The sequence below is a fragment of the Leuresthes tenuis genome, unplaced genomic scaffold, assembly GCF_036924035.1.
Source record: "Leuresthes tenuis unplaced genomic scaffold, fLeuTen1.0.hap1 SCAF_17, whole genome shotgun sequence".
NCBI classification, from domain to species: domain Eukaryota; kingdom Metazoa; phylum Chordata; class Actinopteri; order Atheriniformes; family Atherinopsidae; genus Leuresthes; species Leuresthes tenuis.
In genome coordinates, this window is record NW_027325371.1 from 6,259,237 (window position 1) to 6,279,306 (window position 20,070).

Here is a 20,070-nt window from a genome sequence, read left to right on the forward strand (position 1 = left end):
AAATATCTCAAGGGAATGTTGAGGGGAGTAATAAAGGGGGTTAAAGACAAGCACAGAGCTATAGACCTTCTCTCATCTGATAATTTTCTTTGTACTTCTTTGAAACTAGTAGAAATTGCTGAACAGGGTCAATCATGCAGACACATGCTATACATAAACTGGCCTGGCTGGGTGACTCAGCTATCATTTTACTCACAAAGAAATGCACACACACACTCAAATATCCACAATATGACACATCTCATTAACACCATTCTGGGGGAGGTGAGGTGAATGAAAGACAGAAGAAAAGACAGAAGAAAAGACAGAGACGATCTTCAACAAGTGGTGACGTACAAAGAACAAGAGAATAACTTTCCTGCAGCTGTGTTGGTGAGAGAGGAGGAGACAGATTTTGGAGGGAGGGAGAAAACGGGAGAGGAAAAAAAAAGGAGCCAACTCATCTGACACAAACAGTGGGCCAAAGAAAGGGGAAGAGCAGAAGCTGCACTGTCCAGAACGAGTGGAAAATCAAAGTTGCTGAGGGCGAGGAGGAGTGTAAAGAAGACACGACAGGGAGGAGACGAGGCTGAGAGACTGAAGAGGAGGAAGAAAGTTTTAAATAGCCAGACAAAAGAAATAAAAAGGGGATCAGGAGGGGCTCCAACACTCACAGAGGTAAGAAACTTGTTTACTTTCAGTGGCTGAATGGTTGCATTTCAATGAGATCTAATGAAGTGACGGAGCTCCTATTTCTGCTCTCTGTCCGTTTGTTGCTATATATTTCCTCTATGCAACGTGTGTGTGCTGAGTTATGTGTGACAGATGAAATGGGGACAGAGGGAGGAGGGAGTGTGTACAGGATTCAAGGAAGAAAGAGTTTGGTTTGCTGGAACTCCAGATGGATTCTTGAAACTTTAGCAAGCACCAGCTGCAGTTGGTTGTTTTTCAAGTGTAAACTTTTAGATAGATAGTGGACTGAGAAATTAGAAATTTCTCATTTTCTATGTTGAGATATAGCAAAAAGTCTGGAGGACACATAGTGGATATTGATCTGTTTTTGTAGACGGTAAGTCTCACTTTCTGTTGTACTTAAACGACATTAAAGTAGAATAAAAAAAAAATCAAGTTTCAGTTTCTGTGGCTCATTTATAATAAGTGAAGAAATGTGGGGATAGTATGCAACATATGTATATATAAGATAAGACACAGAGAGCCAACACAGGTTTTTCTATTTTCACTTCATTTGACTTTCTAAATGAACTATAACATGGATATAGGGGAAAATCTGTGTCAATCCCAGCCTCTTGGAGGATGTTTAACTTGATTATAAAGGCTTCTGAAACCCTTTTTCAAAGGTCTGTGTGGCTAACAAATTGATTCCAGACGATGCATTTCACAACGACTGAAGCATTATTCTTATAAGGTCCACAAAACCATATGTGAGAAATAATGGAGGGTCAAAGTTTTTACTTTGCTGTCAACTAATATGAGATAAACTGTGCATACGGTATCACTGATTTAACACAAATCATTTGCTTGTAACCCTAATTAAAGTGAATATTGCAAAGAGAATGCCACATAATCTAATATCAGTTGCAGACAGCAGAGCTCCCCCTCCCCAACATTCCTCTAAAAACTCAATCATACCCTGAGGAAAGTCAGCCAGCAGGGGGACAGGATTTGGGAAGTAAAGGTCAAGGGTTAAAAGGGAGGAGATTCATTATACTTGCGACCTACTGCAGATGTCTTGGTTGTATAATCTACTACAAGACCTCAGTGGCAGGGGCATGAATGCAGCAAGGCCGAGGAAGACTCAAGCCTGGAGAGCCTTGACATTATTCTCTTGGCAGAGCATGTGACACCCCGTGAACAGCAGGATGTGGAGGAAAATCATTGAATCTAATTGTGAGGCTTAAGTGGGAATTTGCTAGACTTGGTTGTAAGGAAGAAAACAGGCAAGAAATGAAGGCTCTGTCAGGGTGAAGTTCAACTGCAAGTGCATCAATTGTGTGAAACGCCAGAGGGCAAAACTGCTGTGTGCTTAAATATTTAACTGGAAAAGTTTTTTTTTTCTTTCCCAACTGGAGCCACATGAGCATTAGGTAACACTCAGAGATCACAACACTGTGTGTGGATCACTTCACTTTGAGTAGATTGAAGCCTTGAAGTGTCCTCGTAACCTCTCGTCATGTTTACATGTCTGTTGTTGGAATGAAAGCAGAAATAACTCTCTTGTCATATTTGCTGAATCTGTTACCATCCTCTGACAACATGAGAAAGACAACCAGGTTCCTCTTGCTCTTTCTGGTCCATTTTATTGAAATTAGGCCATAAGAACCAAGACCCATTTTTCCTTCAAGAAAAATTACAGGAAGTATAAAACAGACCAAACAGATCACATAGATATGTAATGTGACATATGTTACATTGCCTCTTTTTGAAACATTTATTTAAGTTTCAGTTGTTTGTTACTTGTGTCACCATGGGTCCTTATGGATTAGGAAGAATCCTCAGTGCCCGAGTGAAAACAACTAGGATCCAGGAGCTCTCTGGAACTCCCACAGTTGCATTTGATCCTAGCCTGTGTGTTAATGACAGCCTGCTCTGCAGGAGGGAGCCTTGGAGGCAAAGCTTAAAAACAACAGAGATGGACTTTCAAAACTGTTGTTAGCGTTAACTAAGGTCAAATTCTTTTCCATTATGTGCTTTAATACCATCTAGTCCAAGTAAATAAGAGTACGGTTTGTGTAAAGTAAGAATAAACATATGCCTTTTTTCTCTTTTTCATTAATAAAAGCTCACAAAGCCACCAGCATGGGAAATAAGTGAATTTGGATGAGAGGATGTGTTGACCCATTGGCCCTGTTTATTTTAAGAAAGCTCATGTTGCAAAGCTGGGAATGCTGGGAGAGTACAGCTCATGCCTTCTGGTGTTGTCAGAGTTCATGATTAGCAACCTCAGTTTAATGTACAGTACGCTTGCTGGTTCAAATTTACTGTCCAAGTCAAATAAAAAAAAAAGTCCAGCTCTTTCATGGGTATACAGAGCCTCATTATACAGTTAATTCACGGACATGTGTCACAGCTGCCGTGTTTTTCCACATAAGTCCTGACAGGAGTGCGCTGGTCAGTTATCTGAGACTGGCTCTCATATCATAGAGCCTGAGACAGAAGCACATTAATGAGTCCCATGCCCCACAGGAAGTGGAGTTAGAGTAGCAACCGAAAAAGGCATTAAAAAGTTTTTTATGTCCAAAACTGATAGACACAGAGTTGGCAATAGAGAAATGGCTTATTTGTGCAACATCTGTTTTTGTAATAGCAAAAATGCAAACTAATTTGAACATTAACAGTTCAAATTTCTGAAAATTATATAGTAACATAACCCCACATATCCAAATTTTTTTATTTACATTGATTTAGTACTGATAATTTCTATGTATGGAGATAAAGTGAACGCGAAGGTTAGTGTGCAGATTACCAAGCAGAGCAAAACCTTGGTCAGAACTAATCATGAATGCTCTACTTTCTCAGAGGACGAAATGTCGACGCTGTCATCTGAAAACAGCCCAGAGGATGTCAACAATCGCAGCTTCTGGATGGTATGTGCACTATATGTGTGTGTGTGTGTGTGTGTCATTCTGACGGGACGGGAGGTATGTCAGGTCTGAGTGGCCTTCCAGTCAAAACAGACCAAATAGTTTTGTCTTTCAGGCTACGGGCCTTTTTTAAACAAGGCTGTGCTTTCATTTTCAAGCATGAGCGGTAACTATTGTCCTCTCCGAACTGCTTTGCTTGGACATAACTGCCTTCCACATGGATTGTTGTAATGTTCAGCTCACTGGGTGTTTGATTTAACTATATTCGTTTGACACTAGCTTATTGAACTAGCTGGAGTCTGTTCTCTTGGGATAAAATTTTGTTCCATTTCTACTTTTCTCCAAAAGATCCTTAAACTTGTTAAGCTGCAGCAGGGCTACATTATGACCTAATTGGTGGCTGTTTTTTACTTGATAACTTCTGGATGTTTTCTACTCTTTTAAAGCTGTTTCCGTCGGAACGTAACAAAAGAAAAAAACTTCATTATGCAAACCCAGAGTACTCTGCAGTCTGATTTAAGTGTGCTATCGCTTTAACACTGGCTTTGTCTCTTGCTGGCCTCGATGAGCTGCCCCACTTTCATCTCTCTCCTCCTGTAATTTTTGAAGCCTCCTGTAGTGTTGATGTGTTTCCAGGCCAGTTCCTGTCTGTGTCATCCTGCTGTCATGCTCAAGGGCTGTCTGTCATTAAACTGCAAACTTAAGCTCTTCTGTTTTTTATTTGCACAGTCATCACATGTTAAAAAGGTTAGGAGCCATGTCTGCACTGTTCATACATGGGCTGTTTGTTCATGCTGCCATCACACTTTAGACATATTCGTTTTTCGAGGTTTCATCTCCGCTTTTCACAACCAATATTTACTATTATTACATTGTTTTAGAGTTTAATTACCATATGAGAACAAATTGAGATCCTTTCAATGGTTTAAAAATGAATCACTGTGTTTTCATGAACATATCAGAATGAAATAAATATTTCATGTTCTCATTCAGGGATCAGATACTCATTTTTTGCTGTACTATTCTTCATTGAACAGGTCTGCTTTGAACTGCAAATATATAAAATTTGGTGATCTAATTTCAACTTTTGTTGTTGCCATTCATAGAGTTACTTGAATTGTACTAAAGGGTGGTTTTGCAGCAGCCTCACCTCCAAATACACATATACATGTCTTTTAGTTAAAACATGATTCCATCACCAGTATTATTAGGAAAACTGATCATCAGCTGACTCATCCTGAGCAATGTGACAAAGAGGAGACTGTTTACTTGTGATTCCCAGCGCTCTTTCACTCTGCTGACATCCTACGCCTGTAGTTTGAATTTTGTATTGTATACACTATAAAAATTAAATCTATACAAGATGTGTAATGAGATTTTTCAGGTTTATCTTTGATACTACTATTTGCTGCTGTACCGATTGTCTAGTATCAGGTTTTCATCTGCCTCAGAGATTGGCCAACTGGGTCTTTGCAGCGTTGCCGCTGGCCTCAAACTGGATTCCTCAGCTGTTTCTGCTTAATTCGCAGACGAGAAAAGAGAGTCAGTGCAAACCACAACAGAGGCAGAGAGAAAGAAAGGAGGAAAGAGAGGGGGGAAACAAGTAGGGCACTGGTGTGAAGCAACCCAACTGATTCTGATTAAAGCATTAAAAAGTTACAGTGTTACATTAAATACATTTAGGGGTGCTGAGATTGCTTCACAAAGGCTGTGATAGTTTGACAATAAATTACTTTTACAGCCTGGGTGCACATTTTATAAATGTTGTAGCTTAGCTTCAGTCTACAGTGTCTTTCAAATGAGAGCAAAAAATATTTATTTTAGGTGTGTCAGGTCAGAAAAAATTATTTACACTTGATGACAATGAAAACATATAAGAATACAAATGATTTGTCTGAGAAATATTAGAAATGTTCTGTTAAATATGCCTGAGATATTGATTTGTCTAAAACATGTTGCAGAAAGTATGTTTTTCTCATTTCAGTGGAGACTTATCTGCTTGTCCTTTCTGATGTTCCTGTCCCTAATTAACCACTAATTAAGAGTCCCATTGGGATCAAAGTTCAAAACAGGAACAAATGTCTGCTTAAGAATAAGCACTCGTTACTCAGAAAAATAACATATCATCTCACAGAGTGTCTGACAAAAACAACAAAAAACAACAAAAGAAAAAAATGAGTTTTGTGGTTTGCATTGTCAAGAGGGGTAAACAAAATCAGAAAAGCTGTGTTCTGGCTTTCATGTAACAAATATGCAGGCAGTATCATTATCATTTACATGACATAGATAATAGTGCTGTCTCATATGCTTTATATTGAGAGCTTTAATGTAGTCAATATAGCAGCATGTGTTGCTCAATTAACTTGAGCTCCATCTTTGATGTTGCTGAATCTGTCTCACATATTAAAAATTTAAAAAGGTCAGCTTTGAGGAGTTCCTCACTCTCATTGCTCAGTGGGCTTTACATGAAGTACACTGCTTCAAATGATTTAACAAAGCATGACAAGACACAGTGTGTGGTGTCTTTTGACCAGCTGTCTACACGTGTCAGTGACTAACAGATCTGACAGAAAGTGAAGAGAGCAGGAGTGAGTGCGGAGCAGGAGCTGATGGCAGCTGCCAGGAAAATTGCAGAGATTTCCAAATTCCACATCCACAAACAAACTTGCTTTGAATATGTTATTACACTCAGGGCCTTGCCTCTGCTGCCCTCTTGTCTTCACTCTCTGTCTGGCAGTCATAGCCTTGTTCGTCATGTCAGCTGATCACACCCCGCTGTGCTGCTGCTGGTCAGTGAGTTTACCAAAGGAAACATAATGCTTGTTGGACACGAGCGTTGACCTGAGACTGCTGCAGCACCATCACAGCTGTGTAAAGAGGAGGGGCTGATACTAACTGTGAAAAAGATGAAGGGGTAGATGCTCTTCCAGTAGGAGTATTTGGATAAGTAGCAGCTCTAAGTACTGTGCATTGTTCTCTGGCAAGGTTAACTGTGAATTCAATAGCTGCAGAGCAGTCAGTAATGAAATAGTTTGAAATATAAGGAATTACAAATTCTTTTTCTTGCAGAGTTAGATGGAAATTGATCACTATCTGAGACAAAAGTGGCTGGTGCCAGCGGCTGATTAGCTTAGCTTAACATAGTGCAATGACTGAAACCAGGAGCAGTCAGGCAACCTCTAAAGTTATGGTTCCTGGCCAAGAAATCTTCTGGCCCATATCCATAAGAACAAATAAGCATTTTACGCTTTGATCTTTGCATGGATTAAACAAATGAGATGTGTTAACCAGCGTACCTTAACAGCGCTGGCAGATAGGCTAAGTTACCTATGAACAGTCCTTGGTCGAATGTTCCCAGATGCTTCTCATTTATTTGTTCCCAGATGCTTCTCATTTATTTGCCACAATATATTTGTTAAATATCAGCTTTGAGTTGCAAATATTGTCTGAGTGGTGGTAGCAGTCAGAGCTGCAGTGTGGCTGTGGTTCAGCCGTAGGCCGAGCTGCCCATTCATTTAGGGTTTGTGGTTGGCTAACTAACTTTTGCTGCTCAGGTACTGAAGTGTCAGGACAGTGAGCCCTAAGGGTAACTGAACTGCACATTTCAAAGCATGAAGTGAGTCTCATAGATGTAATATATGTAATATTTGTAATATATTCTTAAGTTTTTCCTGTAAGAGACACCAAAATAATATGCAGAAGTGTTCCTATAGAAAAGCAATGGTTCATGTCAGATAGTCTTTTATCCAGGGGAATGGGCTTTGTGCCATATTTAACACTTAACTATTACTTTTATTAGTTGTTTTATTTGGTTGTCACAAGCTGTGTGGTTGGTTAAGTGTCAGGAACGATGGAGAGGTAGGACCCAGATGCAGTTCTTTTAGACTATAAAAAAAAAGAAAAAAAAAAAAAGGTTTATTCACAAAACAGGGAGCAAGAACAAAAAGCGCGGCAGAGCCAGATTCAAAATCATTTAAACAGTGAATTAACAAGACTGTGAAAACAAAACTATGGAAAAAAAACAAGGCTATGGAATAAATACTATGACTAAGATTAAATTAACAAGGCTATGAGGCAGGAAACCAGACGTAACTTCTGTGATCATGACATGAAGGGTTGGTGAGGATTCTGCAATGAGTGAAAGGAAACCAGGAGACTAAATGATGTGGAGGGAGTGATTAGTGAATGAGGTGCAGCTGTGAACAATGAAACAGGTGAGTGAACCTAACGTGACAGGGGAGAAACAAGACAAGAACCTGAAAACCTAACAAAGAAACTGAAAACATAAATGTCAAAACATGAACTGTGACAGAAACATAAACTGTGACATTAAGCTGTGATCATGCCATCTGTACTGGTCATTCCATGAGCAAATTATTACATAAACACAGCACCATATACGTTTATTGTTCACTCAGGGTCTGGATGAAAAGCCTGGTTTACGTAGGAACTTTTCTAACAGAGTGAAATGATTGGGAAGTATCTCAGAGGAAGCTGTGATAAGACCTGTTTGAATTCTCCAAATGATAGTAGCTCTAATGTTGAGTTCCCTTTAAGATTTTCTTTTACGAAATGTGATAAGATTGCAAAAAACTAAGTATCAAAGGCATTTTTCATTGAATATTCATTGAATACTTGTAGTTTCAGTTCAGCAGAACCACACCACAGCTTAGTGTAAGTGTGATTGGATTCTCATTGGAGAACAGTTCTCCTTTCCTAAATGCTTATCAACCTCTCCTACGAACTTTTCTTATCCAAATGACATTTTCTAATGAGTTCCCCAAGGATTCAGGCAGTTGGACTCTCTTAGGTCTTCTTCCTGAACAGTAGGCTACTCTACACCACAGGAATAACACTAAAAGAAGTCACACAGGTGTACAATATGGTAAATACAAAGGTAACTATATAATCTAAACTTTTCTGTTTCACTTTTAAACAGTTACTAAAACATTTACATTATTTGTGCCTTTTTGGGTTTGATGGGTCTTTCTGATGCATTTAGAGACAAACATGCATGCGCACTCATCCTTGCTGCTCTCCATAGTGTAGCATGCAACAATGTTTTGTTCGTTTTAGGTTGGATTCATAGTATGTGTTTCATGTGTCAACAGTCGTGCTTCTTGTTTACTTTGAATGGGGTCACGTCTTGATTTACTGAATTGAATTTTGGGTCCATTACTCTTTGCTGAAGTAGCTTGTGGTGGAAAGTTGAGAAAAGTTTAACTTTCTCAAGCAGCATTGGGGGCATCTGCTAATTAAATTGCCTCGCGAGTCATTTGTTTGCTCTAAAGGTTAATTGTTGCTACAGTTCCCTTCTCAGGCCCACCATGGAGTGTTGACATATTGTGAATCCTGCCTCCTATTCCCCATTTTTAACTTTGCGATTGGTGATCCAAGCCAAAATTGTCAAGTCAGGCACCTCCTGTTTTCCTGGTATGCATTTCCTGAGAGGTATGTTTGAAACACAGGAAGAGCTGAAGGGAAGAGTGTGTGAGCAGGTCAGTCTCTACAGGCGTCTGAACAACCAATCAAAACCTAAGAAACTACAACCATTGTCAATAAAAAGCTTAAAAGCTGAACCTGTAGCAGTGAACCTATAGTTGCATTTGGGTTTCGTATTGTACTTCCCACACAGCTTAACTTAGAGTTATTTCTCCTCTGTAATGGTGCCATTTTCTCAGGAGCAACACCTACTACCTCAAGCATCTGTGTAAATGGTTATGGTGTTTTGTCGCTTGTGCAATAACCAATGCGGCAAACATCATAGCAACTTTACTGTGGAAGATGCCTGACAGGCCTAAACGACACCAGGTGCTCTGTCACTAGGTCTCCAGTGTATAAGAAAGCTTATTCTCTGTATGTGAAAACTTCTGCCTCTTTCAAAATAGAAAAGCAAGTAAAGTCATGGCGTGGGCAAAATCACACTTTCAATATAAATGATTTGAAAAGTATGTTCACAATAAAGCTATTATTTGTGTCCATCTGCAAGTTCAAACAGAGTTTATTGTGAATATGGTTAAGAGAATACTGGGTTACAGCAGTCGTAGAAGCTTTAAAAAGTTGATATTATTTATCTTCTCCTTTTCTCTTTTGTCGTGCTCCATACTGTAAACTCAGTAAAGCAACCATAGAACGATTCATATTACTGTTATTGTCCTGGTAAAAGGGGTTTGTCTTGTTATAAAATCCAAGAGGAAACTGCAGTGTGCAGCAGCAGTGCAAGCTTTGAAGTAGCTGTTATAGTCAGTAGTAATTCTATTAGTAGAACTTCTCATGCTAGCATTAGTTCTAATAGATTCAGTCATAACAGAGGAATAAACACTTTTTTGTTAACTTTAATCAGCTTGTCTTATTCAGTTTCACTTTACAAGAAATGAACTGTAAACACATGTAGTGTTTTGTATTGTCTGGCACTGTAATGATGACACTAAATAGAAAAGAAAAGAAAACACCAAGCTGGTTACTAGAAAACACTGTTAGCCTCTTTTGACTTGCACAAGCTGAAAGTTAAAAGACAATTTGAGTACATTCGACCTCCCTCGTCACCCCTGAGTTTATTCTCATCCCTCCTCCTCTCTCTTTGTTGTCCTGGCAGCCTGGGAACTATCAGCGCACTGTGAAGCGCACAGAGGATGCTTTCCAGGCCTGTAATGACATAGTGGCATGTTTCCAAGAGAGGGCTCGTGTGGAGAGGCAGTACGCTCAGCAGCTCAGCGAGTGGAGCAACAAGTGGAAACCAGTTGTGGACTCCAGTAAGTGCGATAACTGTAACACCTTTGATAAACATGAAAATGATGGTAACAAAAAATGTTTCCAAATGCAAACTTCTTTCCAAAATACAAAATATATTTAAAAAATGCCTCCTGTGCCTCTTCCTACCTCAGGTCCTTTATATGGCTCTCTTTTGAAGGCTTGGCAGTGTTTTCTGTCCTCTGCTGACCGGCTGGCTTCCTTACACGCCTCCATCTGTCGCTCCCTGGTATCGGAAGACGGAGACCGGGTCAGGACCTGGCAGAAGGACACCTTCCACAAGAAATTATTTGGAGGCTTCAAGGAGTCCCAGGACATCGAGACAGGGTTTGCACGTGCTCAAAAGCCATGGGCCAAACGACTTAAAAAGGTTAGATTTTTTAGACAGTGCATACTGTTTGCATCACAAATATTACACACATAATGCGTCCTGTCATTTTATTCTCTGCTGCTTTCATGTTTTAAAGCATGCATTTTTATTACGCTCTTTTCTCCATCTATACACAAGGTAAAGTTTCTCTATTGTGATCCTTTTTTTATTCTTATGTTTCATAACCACTCTGCTTACATATTGTTCAAGAAACAGACACGTTGGAAATTATTATTATTGTATTAACTGCCTGAATTAAGCAGTTCCTAACTTTTGTTATCAACTTCTTAATTAACTTCACTGAGCACAACCTCTTATGTACACAGGGAAAATGACGACTATCAATCTTGAGACCTTTTCATTGTAGTTATGAGCTCGGTCTTTGTAACTCAGTACTAACACGTCAGAACTGGTCCTTATAAGTAAAAATTGCAAGGTTTCTCTTAATCTGTTTTATTCTTTATTTGTCAGCTTGTGCACACACCTGTCGTACGGAATTACAGGCTTTGTGCCCTCAGATGATGTGGTTAGTCTCTTTTAGTGAAGATTATACCAGATGTCATCGGAAATAGGGTAACTCCCTTTGGGCCCATATTTGAGTGGTGCTTGTTAGAGTGGTCTCATTATTAGTGATTCACATTAACATTCTCCCACACAGCCACCAACTACTACTAGTTCTGTAGACATGACATTTATTGTTTGCTTTTGGGAGCAAACAATAAATGTAAGGCTTTAGAGACCTGAACAGAGACCTCTTAGCCACCCAGTTCTCCAGAATTTCTCATAAGCATTTAAAATGATGAGTCATTGGAGTCAAGAGAGTTACTCCGACCACTGGAGTGAGAACAACTGCGGACATCCACCTGAGACATTATGACATATTCCAAAATTTACACAGGCCCTTCCGGTAATCACTATGTCATACATACTAGAAGCAACTGCAAAATCACAACTGGGCCCTTAATAAATAATGAATGGCCCAAGTTAAAGTCTTTATGTAAAAAATGGGAGCCTAATGTATTTCTGTGTGGAAATTAGTTTCTTCATATCAAACTTTATTTAGATTATTTTGAAGCGCTTTTGATTGGCAGATTAATACGTTTCCTGTTACAGCATATTATTATATCGTCAGCATATTTTCTGTTTTTTCCACAGCTGGACAAAGCCAGAAGGGCATACCATAAAGTGAGCCGCAAGGAGCAGGTGGCCAGGGAGCGAGAGACACACGCTCAGGGAAACCCTGATGTTGCCATCGACAAACAGAAGAAGATCCAGGAAGAGAGAGAGGTGGCTGAACAGGAGGCTGAGAAGGTAAGCTTAGCTTGTCACTATTTCTCTTACTCTCATTGGTTTTTCCCCGGGTTTTAAAATGATATTGATCTCAATTTGTTTCATCAGTTTATATGTTAATTAAGTTCTATTTGGGGTTAATAATATACTGTGGAGCTTACACAAACAGCGATAGAAACAACAATAGAAATCCTACTTCAAACCCAATATTTTCATGAATATTGTATAAACTGAGTATATCATCACTTAAATTGCATATGAACAAAACAGCTTTGTGGTTCTTGGAAGATATATTTTGGGGGTGAATAACGCTCAATAGACACAGCAAGTGCTCCATTATTTGTACAACTGGTGGTTCAATCAGTGACTCATAATGGACATCGAAATTGTTCCTGATGGCCAGGCCAGTGCTCCATAGTGCATAAATGGCTGAATAAGAGGCAAATTGTAAAGCCCTTTCACTTGTAAAAGTGAAGTCCGTTTCTCATTTTTCCACTTTGATGGGACGTGATTTGATTATTTATTTGCCCCTGCTTTCAGTCCTTTAAACTTACAGTGTTTAACAATAACAAAGATTCATGAGAAAAAAATATTATATTTCTGAACATGATATTTCTATTAATATCTAATTGCTTTTCTTAATTAGATATGATTTTAGTATGTTAGAATGCACCATTTTTATTCTTTTTTTCTCAGTTGGCCTTTCTAAACGGGAATGGCCACATTATTGCCAGAAAAAGGCGATAGAAGAAGAATAGTTTTCAAAAGTACAACATAGAAAAAAAGTTGATGTGATGCTATTTCGTGAGAAGTTTCAGGTTTCGTTACTTTTCATGTAATGCACAAACAGGCATAAATCGATCATGTTGAAGAAGTAAAAGTTTGAAGATGTGAAGCGAGTTAAGGATGAGCAAAGACAGAAAACATGGATAAATATTAGTGTAGCTTTTCTCAGCTGAAAATTGCTGATGAAGAATCAAGTCTTTGGAGTGATGCTGAGTTTGCTTTTTTCTTCTCAACAGGTAATTTAGCCTATAGGTGCACATTCTACAAAGATAGTGAGTGGATGGCATTTCAGATGGTTGTTATCTCCATCTTAACCACTAGATGGCAAAAGCTTTTAGGTTTGTTTCATTGAAGCTTGAGCCTATCATCCGAAACTGGTGGAGTTGATCTTGATTTTGGGTTTTAGATATTCTGAGCTTCTTGATGCTTTTGGAAAGAAGGACCCAGGCTCAGGGTGAGCTATGGAATCATTTTGTTGTGTGTAGGTCTCTCATTTGTTCATATCTCTTTCATGCACACAAACAGACACATTTTTCTTCTGCATCTTTTACGATATATTTAGTGGCATCAGCATTTTTGGGCTGATTGAAGATACCACCTGTGATGTCGAATCAAACGTGATATTTAACAATTAGGGAGGATAGTATTATCCATGTCATGTGAAATCTTGCTGTGTTTTGTTTTTAAAATGCAAATAAAGAGTTTTCGAATTCTCTAACTCAAATTTCAAATGAATTTAATTGAGATTTAAATTAATGTGTGAGGAATAATAATCTTCTCACTTAAAGCAGCACGAAAGAAGAAGAAAAAGAAAAGACTATGTCTGATTTTTAAAACTTAGATTAATTCTTTATGTATGTCTGTTATTCTGGTTTGAAATGTTTACAGGTTCGTGCCCGCTATGAGAAGGTCCTGGAGGAGGTGAACCGCTATGCTCCTCGCTACATGGAGGAGATGGAGTCAATCTTCGACCAGTCACAGGATGAGGAGCGCAAGAGGATCATATTTCTCAAACAGGCCTTCCTCTCCATCCACAAACACCTAGATGTTACCAACAATGAGAGGTGAACTGCAGCACGCTGTATGTATGTGGCGACCTATAAAAACAGGTGTTGCTGCTGCTGATTAGAAGATCAATTTATGGTCAAACAGGAAGAACCAATCTCTTTTATTTGTGATCTCCTGAGCCTGTGCCTGGCTGTGTAGTTTATTTAAGTGTACTGAAATCAATAATCCCACTTAATTCAGTATTAATTAAAAGTCATTCACTACATATTAGCACATGAGAGTTTCTCAGTGAGTCACAAGTTCTCTAATAAGGGAAATAATAGATAAAGCCATAGCTTAATTACTTTATAAAAGCTACAGCGGGAAAAAGGCCAGATGAGAGGAATTATATACTCTATTAAACTGCCTAATTTCGGAGTAACACTTGACTCAAAATTTCCTGGATGGCTGTCCAAGCGGATTTTTTGGCAATTAGAAATATCAATTAACTTGTATTGCACTAGAATCATCCAGTTGTCATGTGTTCAGTTTTATTTATAAGGAAAAAAAACGTAACACATGTCAAGACATAACACTCACAAAGACAGAAACATTAAACATCTATTTCTGCTCATTTCGTTTATCATATTATTGTCCTTGTGATGTATTATTAAGCTTACTTTGAATAAAATAGCTACATTTTCTGGTTGTGAGAAATTTGCACACTAAAATAGGTATAGAAATAAAAAACACTTTGATTTAACTGCCTGATTATTACAGGAGATATTTCTTCCTGTCGTCAGATAAATTTCTTGAGAAGGAGTAACGGAAAGCAAATTGAGATCTGATTTTTATTCATCACTTCTCCTTTAGTGTGAGGGCTGTGTACAGTGAGCTCCACAACCTACTGATGGCCATCGATGAGCAAGAGGACCTTCGCTGGTGGAAGAACACTCATGGGCCCGGCATGCCAACTGACTGGCCTCACTTCCAGGTATTCGTTTTTTCATGTCAATATCTAAATTTGAATTTGATTTTGAGCATTTAAAAATTATTGTACTTCTGTGGTTGTCAGGAATGGACACCTGAAAAGAAAACTAAAAAAGGGAAGAAAGAAGTGGAAAAAAAAGGAGCAATAGAGAAAAGGTGAGTGCATGTGTTACAAAGGAAAGCATTAATGTGAACTATACCAGTGCAATGCTGTGCAACCTGGAAAACGTTTGCCTTCTTTGGCTTCTCTCTTCATCCTCCTCCCTGTAAGCTTGAAATAGATCTTAAAAAAACATCCTTAGGAATATCTTAGGTCCTGTTTTGGAGAAGAGAGGAGAGAGAAATTAAGTGGCTTGCCAGAGGAATTATAGAGGAATATTATAGAATAATATAGAGGAATAGAGGAATAGAGTGAATCAGGTTTTCAAAACGTAAAAATCAGAATTTCAAAGCAGGAATGTTTTATTTTGTCAAGTGCCCGTTACCTCAGCTCCTCTGTCCTCATATCTTTTCCAAAGTTTCTCCACTCAAACCAAGAGTGGAAGGGATGAAAGACTTGAACACGGTTCTGCTATAATCTAAGTTCATGCTATGCAACTGTGCATCTACCTGATCCCCAAAATCCTTCTCTGTGCTTAAGGCAAGATTGACACAGAGAGTCACCGACAGGCTACCGTAAACAAGCTAAACTTAAGATGTAAGGAGAGGACATATAATAGTGCGGTTGTGCAAGAAAAGAAATTAATGTAGTGAGTACTTACAGCCAGTGGACATATTTCCATTGAAATATTTGTATGCTCAGTTTAAAGTTTTGCTTGAGAAAAAATTGATGGAAATGGTTAAATTCAGGAGATGTCACAAGATTAGAGGCTGTGTAACTGTAAGTCTGATTGACTATCCATCTCTTCTTTCTATCTTTTTGTTTTGACCTCCAGTGTGATGATTGGAGGAGTGAGAGTAAGAGCTTTGTATGATTATGTAGGCCAGGAGACAGACGAGTTGTCCTTTAAAGCAGGTAAACACACAGTAAAACTACATCACATACCTGTTCGTAGCATTAATTAGAAGCAGTATGATGCATTATGAATATCATTGCATAAAATGTCGTTTTCAAAGGTGAAACGTCTCTTCCTCCCTGCAGGTGAGGAATTTTTGAAGATCGAGGATGAGGATGACCAAGGCTGGTGTCGGGGGATGAAGGATGGTGGGAGGGAGGGGCTTTACCCTGCCAACTATGTTGAGGTGGTATAGTTACTGTATGAAGATTGAATATGAAAAATATTGAAACATCACGTTCTTCATTTTGCAGCCTGATTAAATGTCAGAAACATAAAGCAGTGCTGTAAGAATCAACACAAAGTAGCTGTTAGCCAAAGAAAAGAGAATGATCACATTTTGGAGATAGTTTTGCTTGCTGGAATGGTAAAAAAACTACCCAGGTTTGAAATCTCTGGAAGGATTTTTTCAAATGTTTTAATATATACAATATGCATACACCACTTGTATCAAAGCCATGTATACAGTGCTTTAATGTAAGAAAAAAATATGCTGGAATCTAAAGGTACACTTATGCATTTGGTGCTGAAAAACACAGTAGAGGATCACTATTTTCTTTGAGCTTTCTTTTGTTTTTTGTCACCACAACACATTGCTATTAAATGCCTACAAAGCCTCGCAGTATGTGAAGAAAGTGATGCTGATTAGAATTAATCTAAAGCAGCCATACAAAAAAATCTGCGATGTAGGTATGGAGAGTTACATCATCCGCACTTGTCTTCTGTTTATGAGGTTAAAAGGAATAGGCTAAAGTCATAAAGCCTTCGGATTAAGAAACAGACTGATAACACAGGGGGAACTGCTAACAAAGCAGCATCGACACATATCCATGGAAACCAAGCACACTTTTAGTCTCAATCTTGTTATTATCTAAAATTATATTCACCAATACTATCCACTTGTCTACTTGTGTGGGAAAGGGGACAATTATGTAGTTGTAAAAGAATCAACTCTCAGCTCTGAAGTTAGTGTGTTCTTTATTGAGCTTTATTGCAGCTCTTCTTTTTCCAGCATAGCTTAAAAACATTTCAAGCGTACTGTGATAACAAAATTCAGCACACCCCTGTACATAAGTTTGCTCCTGAAAAGATATGCCATGTAGCCACAGAAGACACCGACTGACTGTCAGATGTCTTCTAAATACTGTTTATATATGAAGTTCCCCAAATGAAATGCACTTAACATGTATATTGATCTGCTGGTAATTATAAAATAATTTAATTGTGCTTGATTACAATCTTGGATGAAGAGTGAACCATTTTCTCCTTCTCTCTTAGTAGGGCCATCGTATTATCATTAATGTGCTTAACTAAACCATAATGGGACTTAACGAAGAAGGCATGGTATTTCTTACAGGGTTTAAATATACTGAGTATTCTGCTACTTAAGTAACATACAAACAGGACGGATTTGCAGTGTTTGGAAATATATTCTGAGGCTCAAGAGAAGAAGCAGAATATTCTTTAATTGCACAGTTTGTAGTTTACTCAATGACTCAGAATGAACATCAGAATTGCTCCTGATGGCCAGGCTATTGCTCTATAACCATCAAGTCCAAATGATTGAGTAATAGGCCAATTTTAAAGCTTTTTGTCTGTGAAAGTGCCAAAAAAGTAAAGTCTGTTCAGATTTTTACATTTTGATGGATTGGCGAGTTTTTTCCTGCTTTCTGTCCTTACAATAATCTGATGCAGAGTGGCTGAAAATGATATTTATGTTACAATTTGGATCATCTGAGCAGGGGGATTTTCCTTGAAAAGAGGGTCCAGGTCGAAACAAGTCAGAGATGAAATGCTATCTCTGTACTCACTGTTTGAGATTAAATGGTTAAGACCAGTCTGCATCAGATCCTTTCTCATGTTTCTCAACTTGTCATGCTGTTCATGTCCAGATAAGACTGAGGGAGCAAATGTTTTTTCTTCCTCTATTATCCATCTTTACCAAAGTAAGAAAACACCTTCTAGGAAAGGCTGTGTTTGTCTTGTTCATAGCTTTGATATTCTTTCTGCCTTATGATTTTATTTGTAATGTAAAAAACTATGAAACTCTTTGTCTTTTTGAAATAAAAATTGAAGCTCACAAATCAGAGAAAATTAACTGAATTTAACATGTTAATCATGAGGGTGTGTATGTAGAAAGAGTGTGTGTCATTGTGTGAGTGTGTGTCATTTAGTTTGTGAATCACGATGCCATCATACTCTGGATTCCCAGAGAGCAGAGCTGTTGGCCAACACTCATACAACAGTCACTACAAAGCCACATGTTTGTGTCTGGAGGTTTGTGCTCAGGTCAAATGTTTTTCCTTTATCCAGATGAGTCCATCACAGAGTCAGATGTGCACTGACATCAGCACATGGCGATCATCCAAGCAAACTGCTCACAGCAATGTTTATACTGTATTTAAGGATGCTGATAGAGATGAGTAAAAAGTAGTGATAAACATCACACACACACACACACACACACAAAAGCACTGTGTTGTCATGAATTCAAGCAGAAGAAAATGCAGGAATGTCTGTTTCCATAGAGGCAATGAAGATGATGATTTCACCCTGGAAGGAATTTCCACACCTGATGATGGTTTTGTTGCTTGTGGCAGTTTCTGTTGAGCTGTAACCCAGCTGATTGTAGCATTTCCTAAAAATGATCAAGTATCCTGAAAAGCACTTATGTCTATTTCTTTTTCTAGAAAAGTACACATTTGGTTAGACTGGCATTTAGTACAATATTGATTATTGAATTATTATATCTTATCATAGAAATCCTTATCGAGCCTGAAGCTTGATCCTGGACTACTGTGTATGGCGCAAACATCACCAAACTGAATCTAAAGTGGGGTATATTTCACTTTAACTCAATAACTACAGTAAGTGTTTCAGAAATTGAATCATGGCTAAAAGGAGACTAAGTAGGTGGTTTCTCTCAAAATAATATGTAAAAAAAAAGCTAATCAATTAATTAAATTCAATAACGGACTCAAGTGAGAGACTTGACACAAGGGCCACAGGCACTGGCCCGCTGGCAAGTGTGTTAAAGTCAAAGGAAATGACAAGCCCAGTCCATGATCTGAATCCATGTTTTACACAGCAAAGTGTTTGCCAGCTCAGTCACAAAGAAGTCTGTTTTATGTTTTGGCTCTGATCCACAGAAGTGTTCAAAATTAAATTGTTATTTGCAATAAATTCAAACTGCCTTGTTTATTGATCACACTCATCTTCAGAGAAGTATTGCTTTGCTAGTTTTTAGTTGAGCCTCTTATGATGGAACTGACCTTTGTTCATTTGATTAACATAAAAGACATCCAAAATGAGAGGAGACAAATCATGTGTGACTTTTCATTTGGTATCTTCACGGGTGGGCCACTTTGGACACAACACAGAAGCTCTTTCTGATGCAGAAACTTGATCTGAATCTAGGGCTCAGTCTCTTTTTCTATCACATCAGTGAGAGCTGAAAGGTGGCATGTTGTTTTCATGCTTCAGCTGTTTAACAAGGGAACAATAAGAATGGTAAGCACAATACTGAAAGGAACACACTTCTGCGGTTTATATCAGGTAGCCAACTTCTTTTAGTCTAACTTTCTCTCGAAACAATCCACTCTGACCTCCACTTCATCTGTCACACCTTTCAGAACAAACTGGTCAACTCCAACCAAATTCCATGTTGAACTCTACTTATTCCAATTCATTAGCTCTCGATCATTTCATACTGGAGGTGCAAGATAAACACACATCCATTAACAGGCGCTTCTGTATCAGAACAATGATAAGTGGAAACACCTCATTTGCATGCTAATAGCCTCCTGATATTCAATGTGATGTTGCTGAACTCTCAAAATACAAAATGTTCCACGGTGTCAGATATTCATTTCATTGAAGTCAACATATGAACACCCACTCACCCACTGGATGGCTGACCCCTGAGCCCTGACCTAATTTATAATGCAGGTTTCACAGTTGTTTATTAACTCAGATACATTACTGTTCATGTTTCTCAATCATCTGTGAATCTATTACGAAAGGATAACGCTTTCAATAAGGCACATTTTCAGCATTTAGGTGAGGGATACTCACTTGATATTCTTGTATTTCTCAGCAGAGGGAGCTAAAAGATCAGTAGCACAAACTTCACCAGGCATGTCTTGGGGAGAAAAATGCTCACTCGGTTGGCAGCATAATGGGAAAATGTCTTTATTCCTTCATCTCTCATGTGGTGACAGGCAGAACTTTAGGTTGCCATGGAGAGCACTGGTGAAATGTG

At 38.5% G+C, this 20,070-nt stretch overlaps 1 protein-coding gene across 1 annotated transcript; it reads left to right on the forward strand.

The window, feature by feature from the left end:
* Positions 1–447: 447 nt before the first annotated feature.
* Positions 448–16,199, forward strand: LOC140272784 (protein kinase C and casein kinase substrate in neurons protein 3). The gene is made up of 10 exons (XM_072368227.1): positions 448–657; positions 3,517–3,584; positions 10,177–10,333; positions 10,466–10,701; positions 11,857–12,012; positions 13,666–13,841; positions 14,638–14,758; positions 14,840–14,910; positions 15,690–15,769; positions 15,896–16,199. The coding sequence occupies exons 2-10, from the start codon at positions 3,525–3,527 to the stop codon at positions 16,003–16,005; spliced, it is 1,167 nt and encodes a 388-aa protein (XP_072224328.1). The 5' UTR covers positions 448–657; positions 3,517–3,524; the 3' UTR covers positions 16,006–16,199.
* Positions 16,200–20,070: the final 3,871 nt, after the last annotated feature.

Excerpts from the sequence above, each read along its gene's own strand:
- LOC140272784 (XM_072368227.1), top strand. The coding sequence starts at position 3,525 with ATGTCGACGCTGTCATCTGAAAACAGCCCAGAGGATGTCAACAATCGC. Across the intron at positions 10,702-11,856 it reads GGGCCAAACGACTTAAAAAG|CTGGACAAAGCCAGAAGGGC; the intron begins GTTAGATTTTTT and ends TTTTTTCCACAG. Across the intron at positions 14,759-14,839 it reads CTGACTGGCCTCACTTCCAG|GAATGGACACCTGAAAAGAA; the intron begins GTATTCGTTTTT and ends TGTGGTTGTCAG.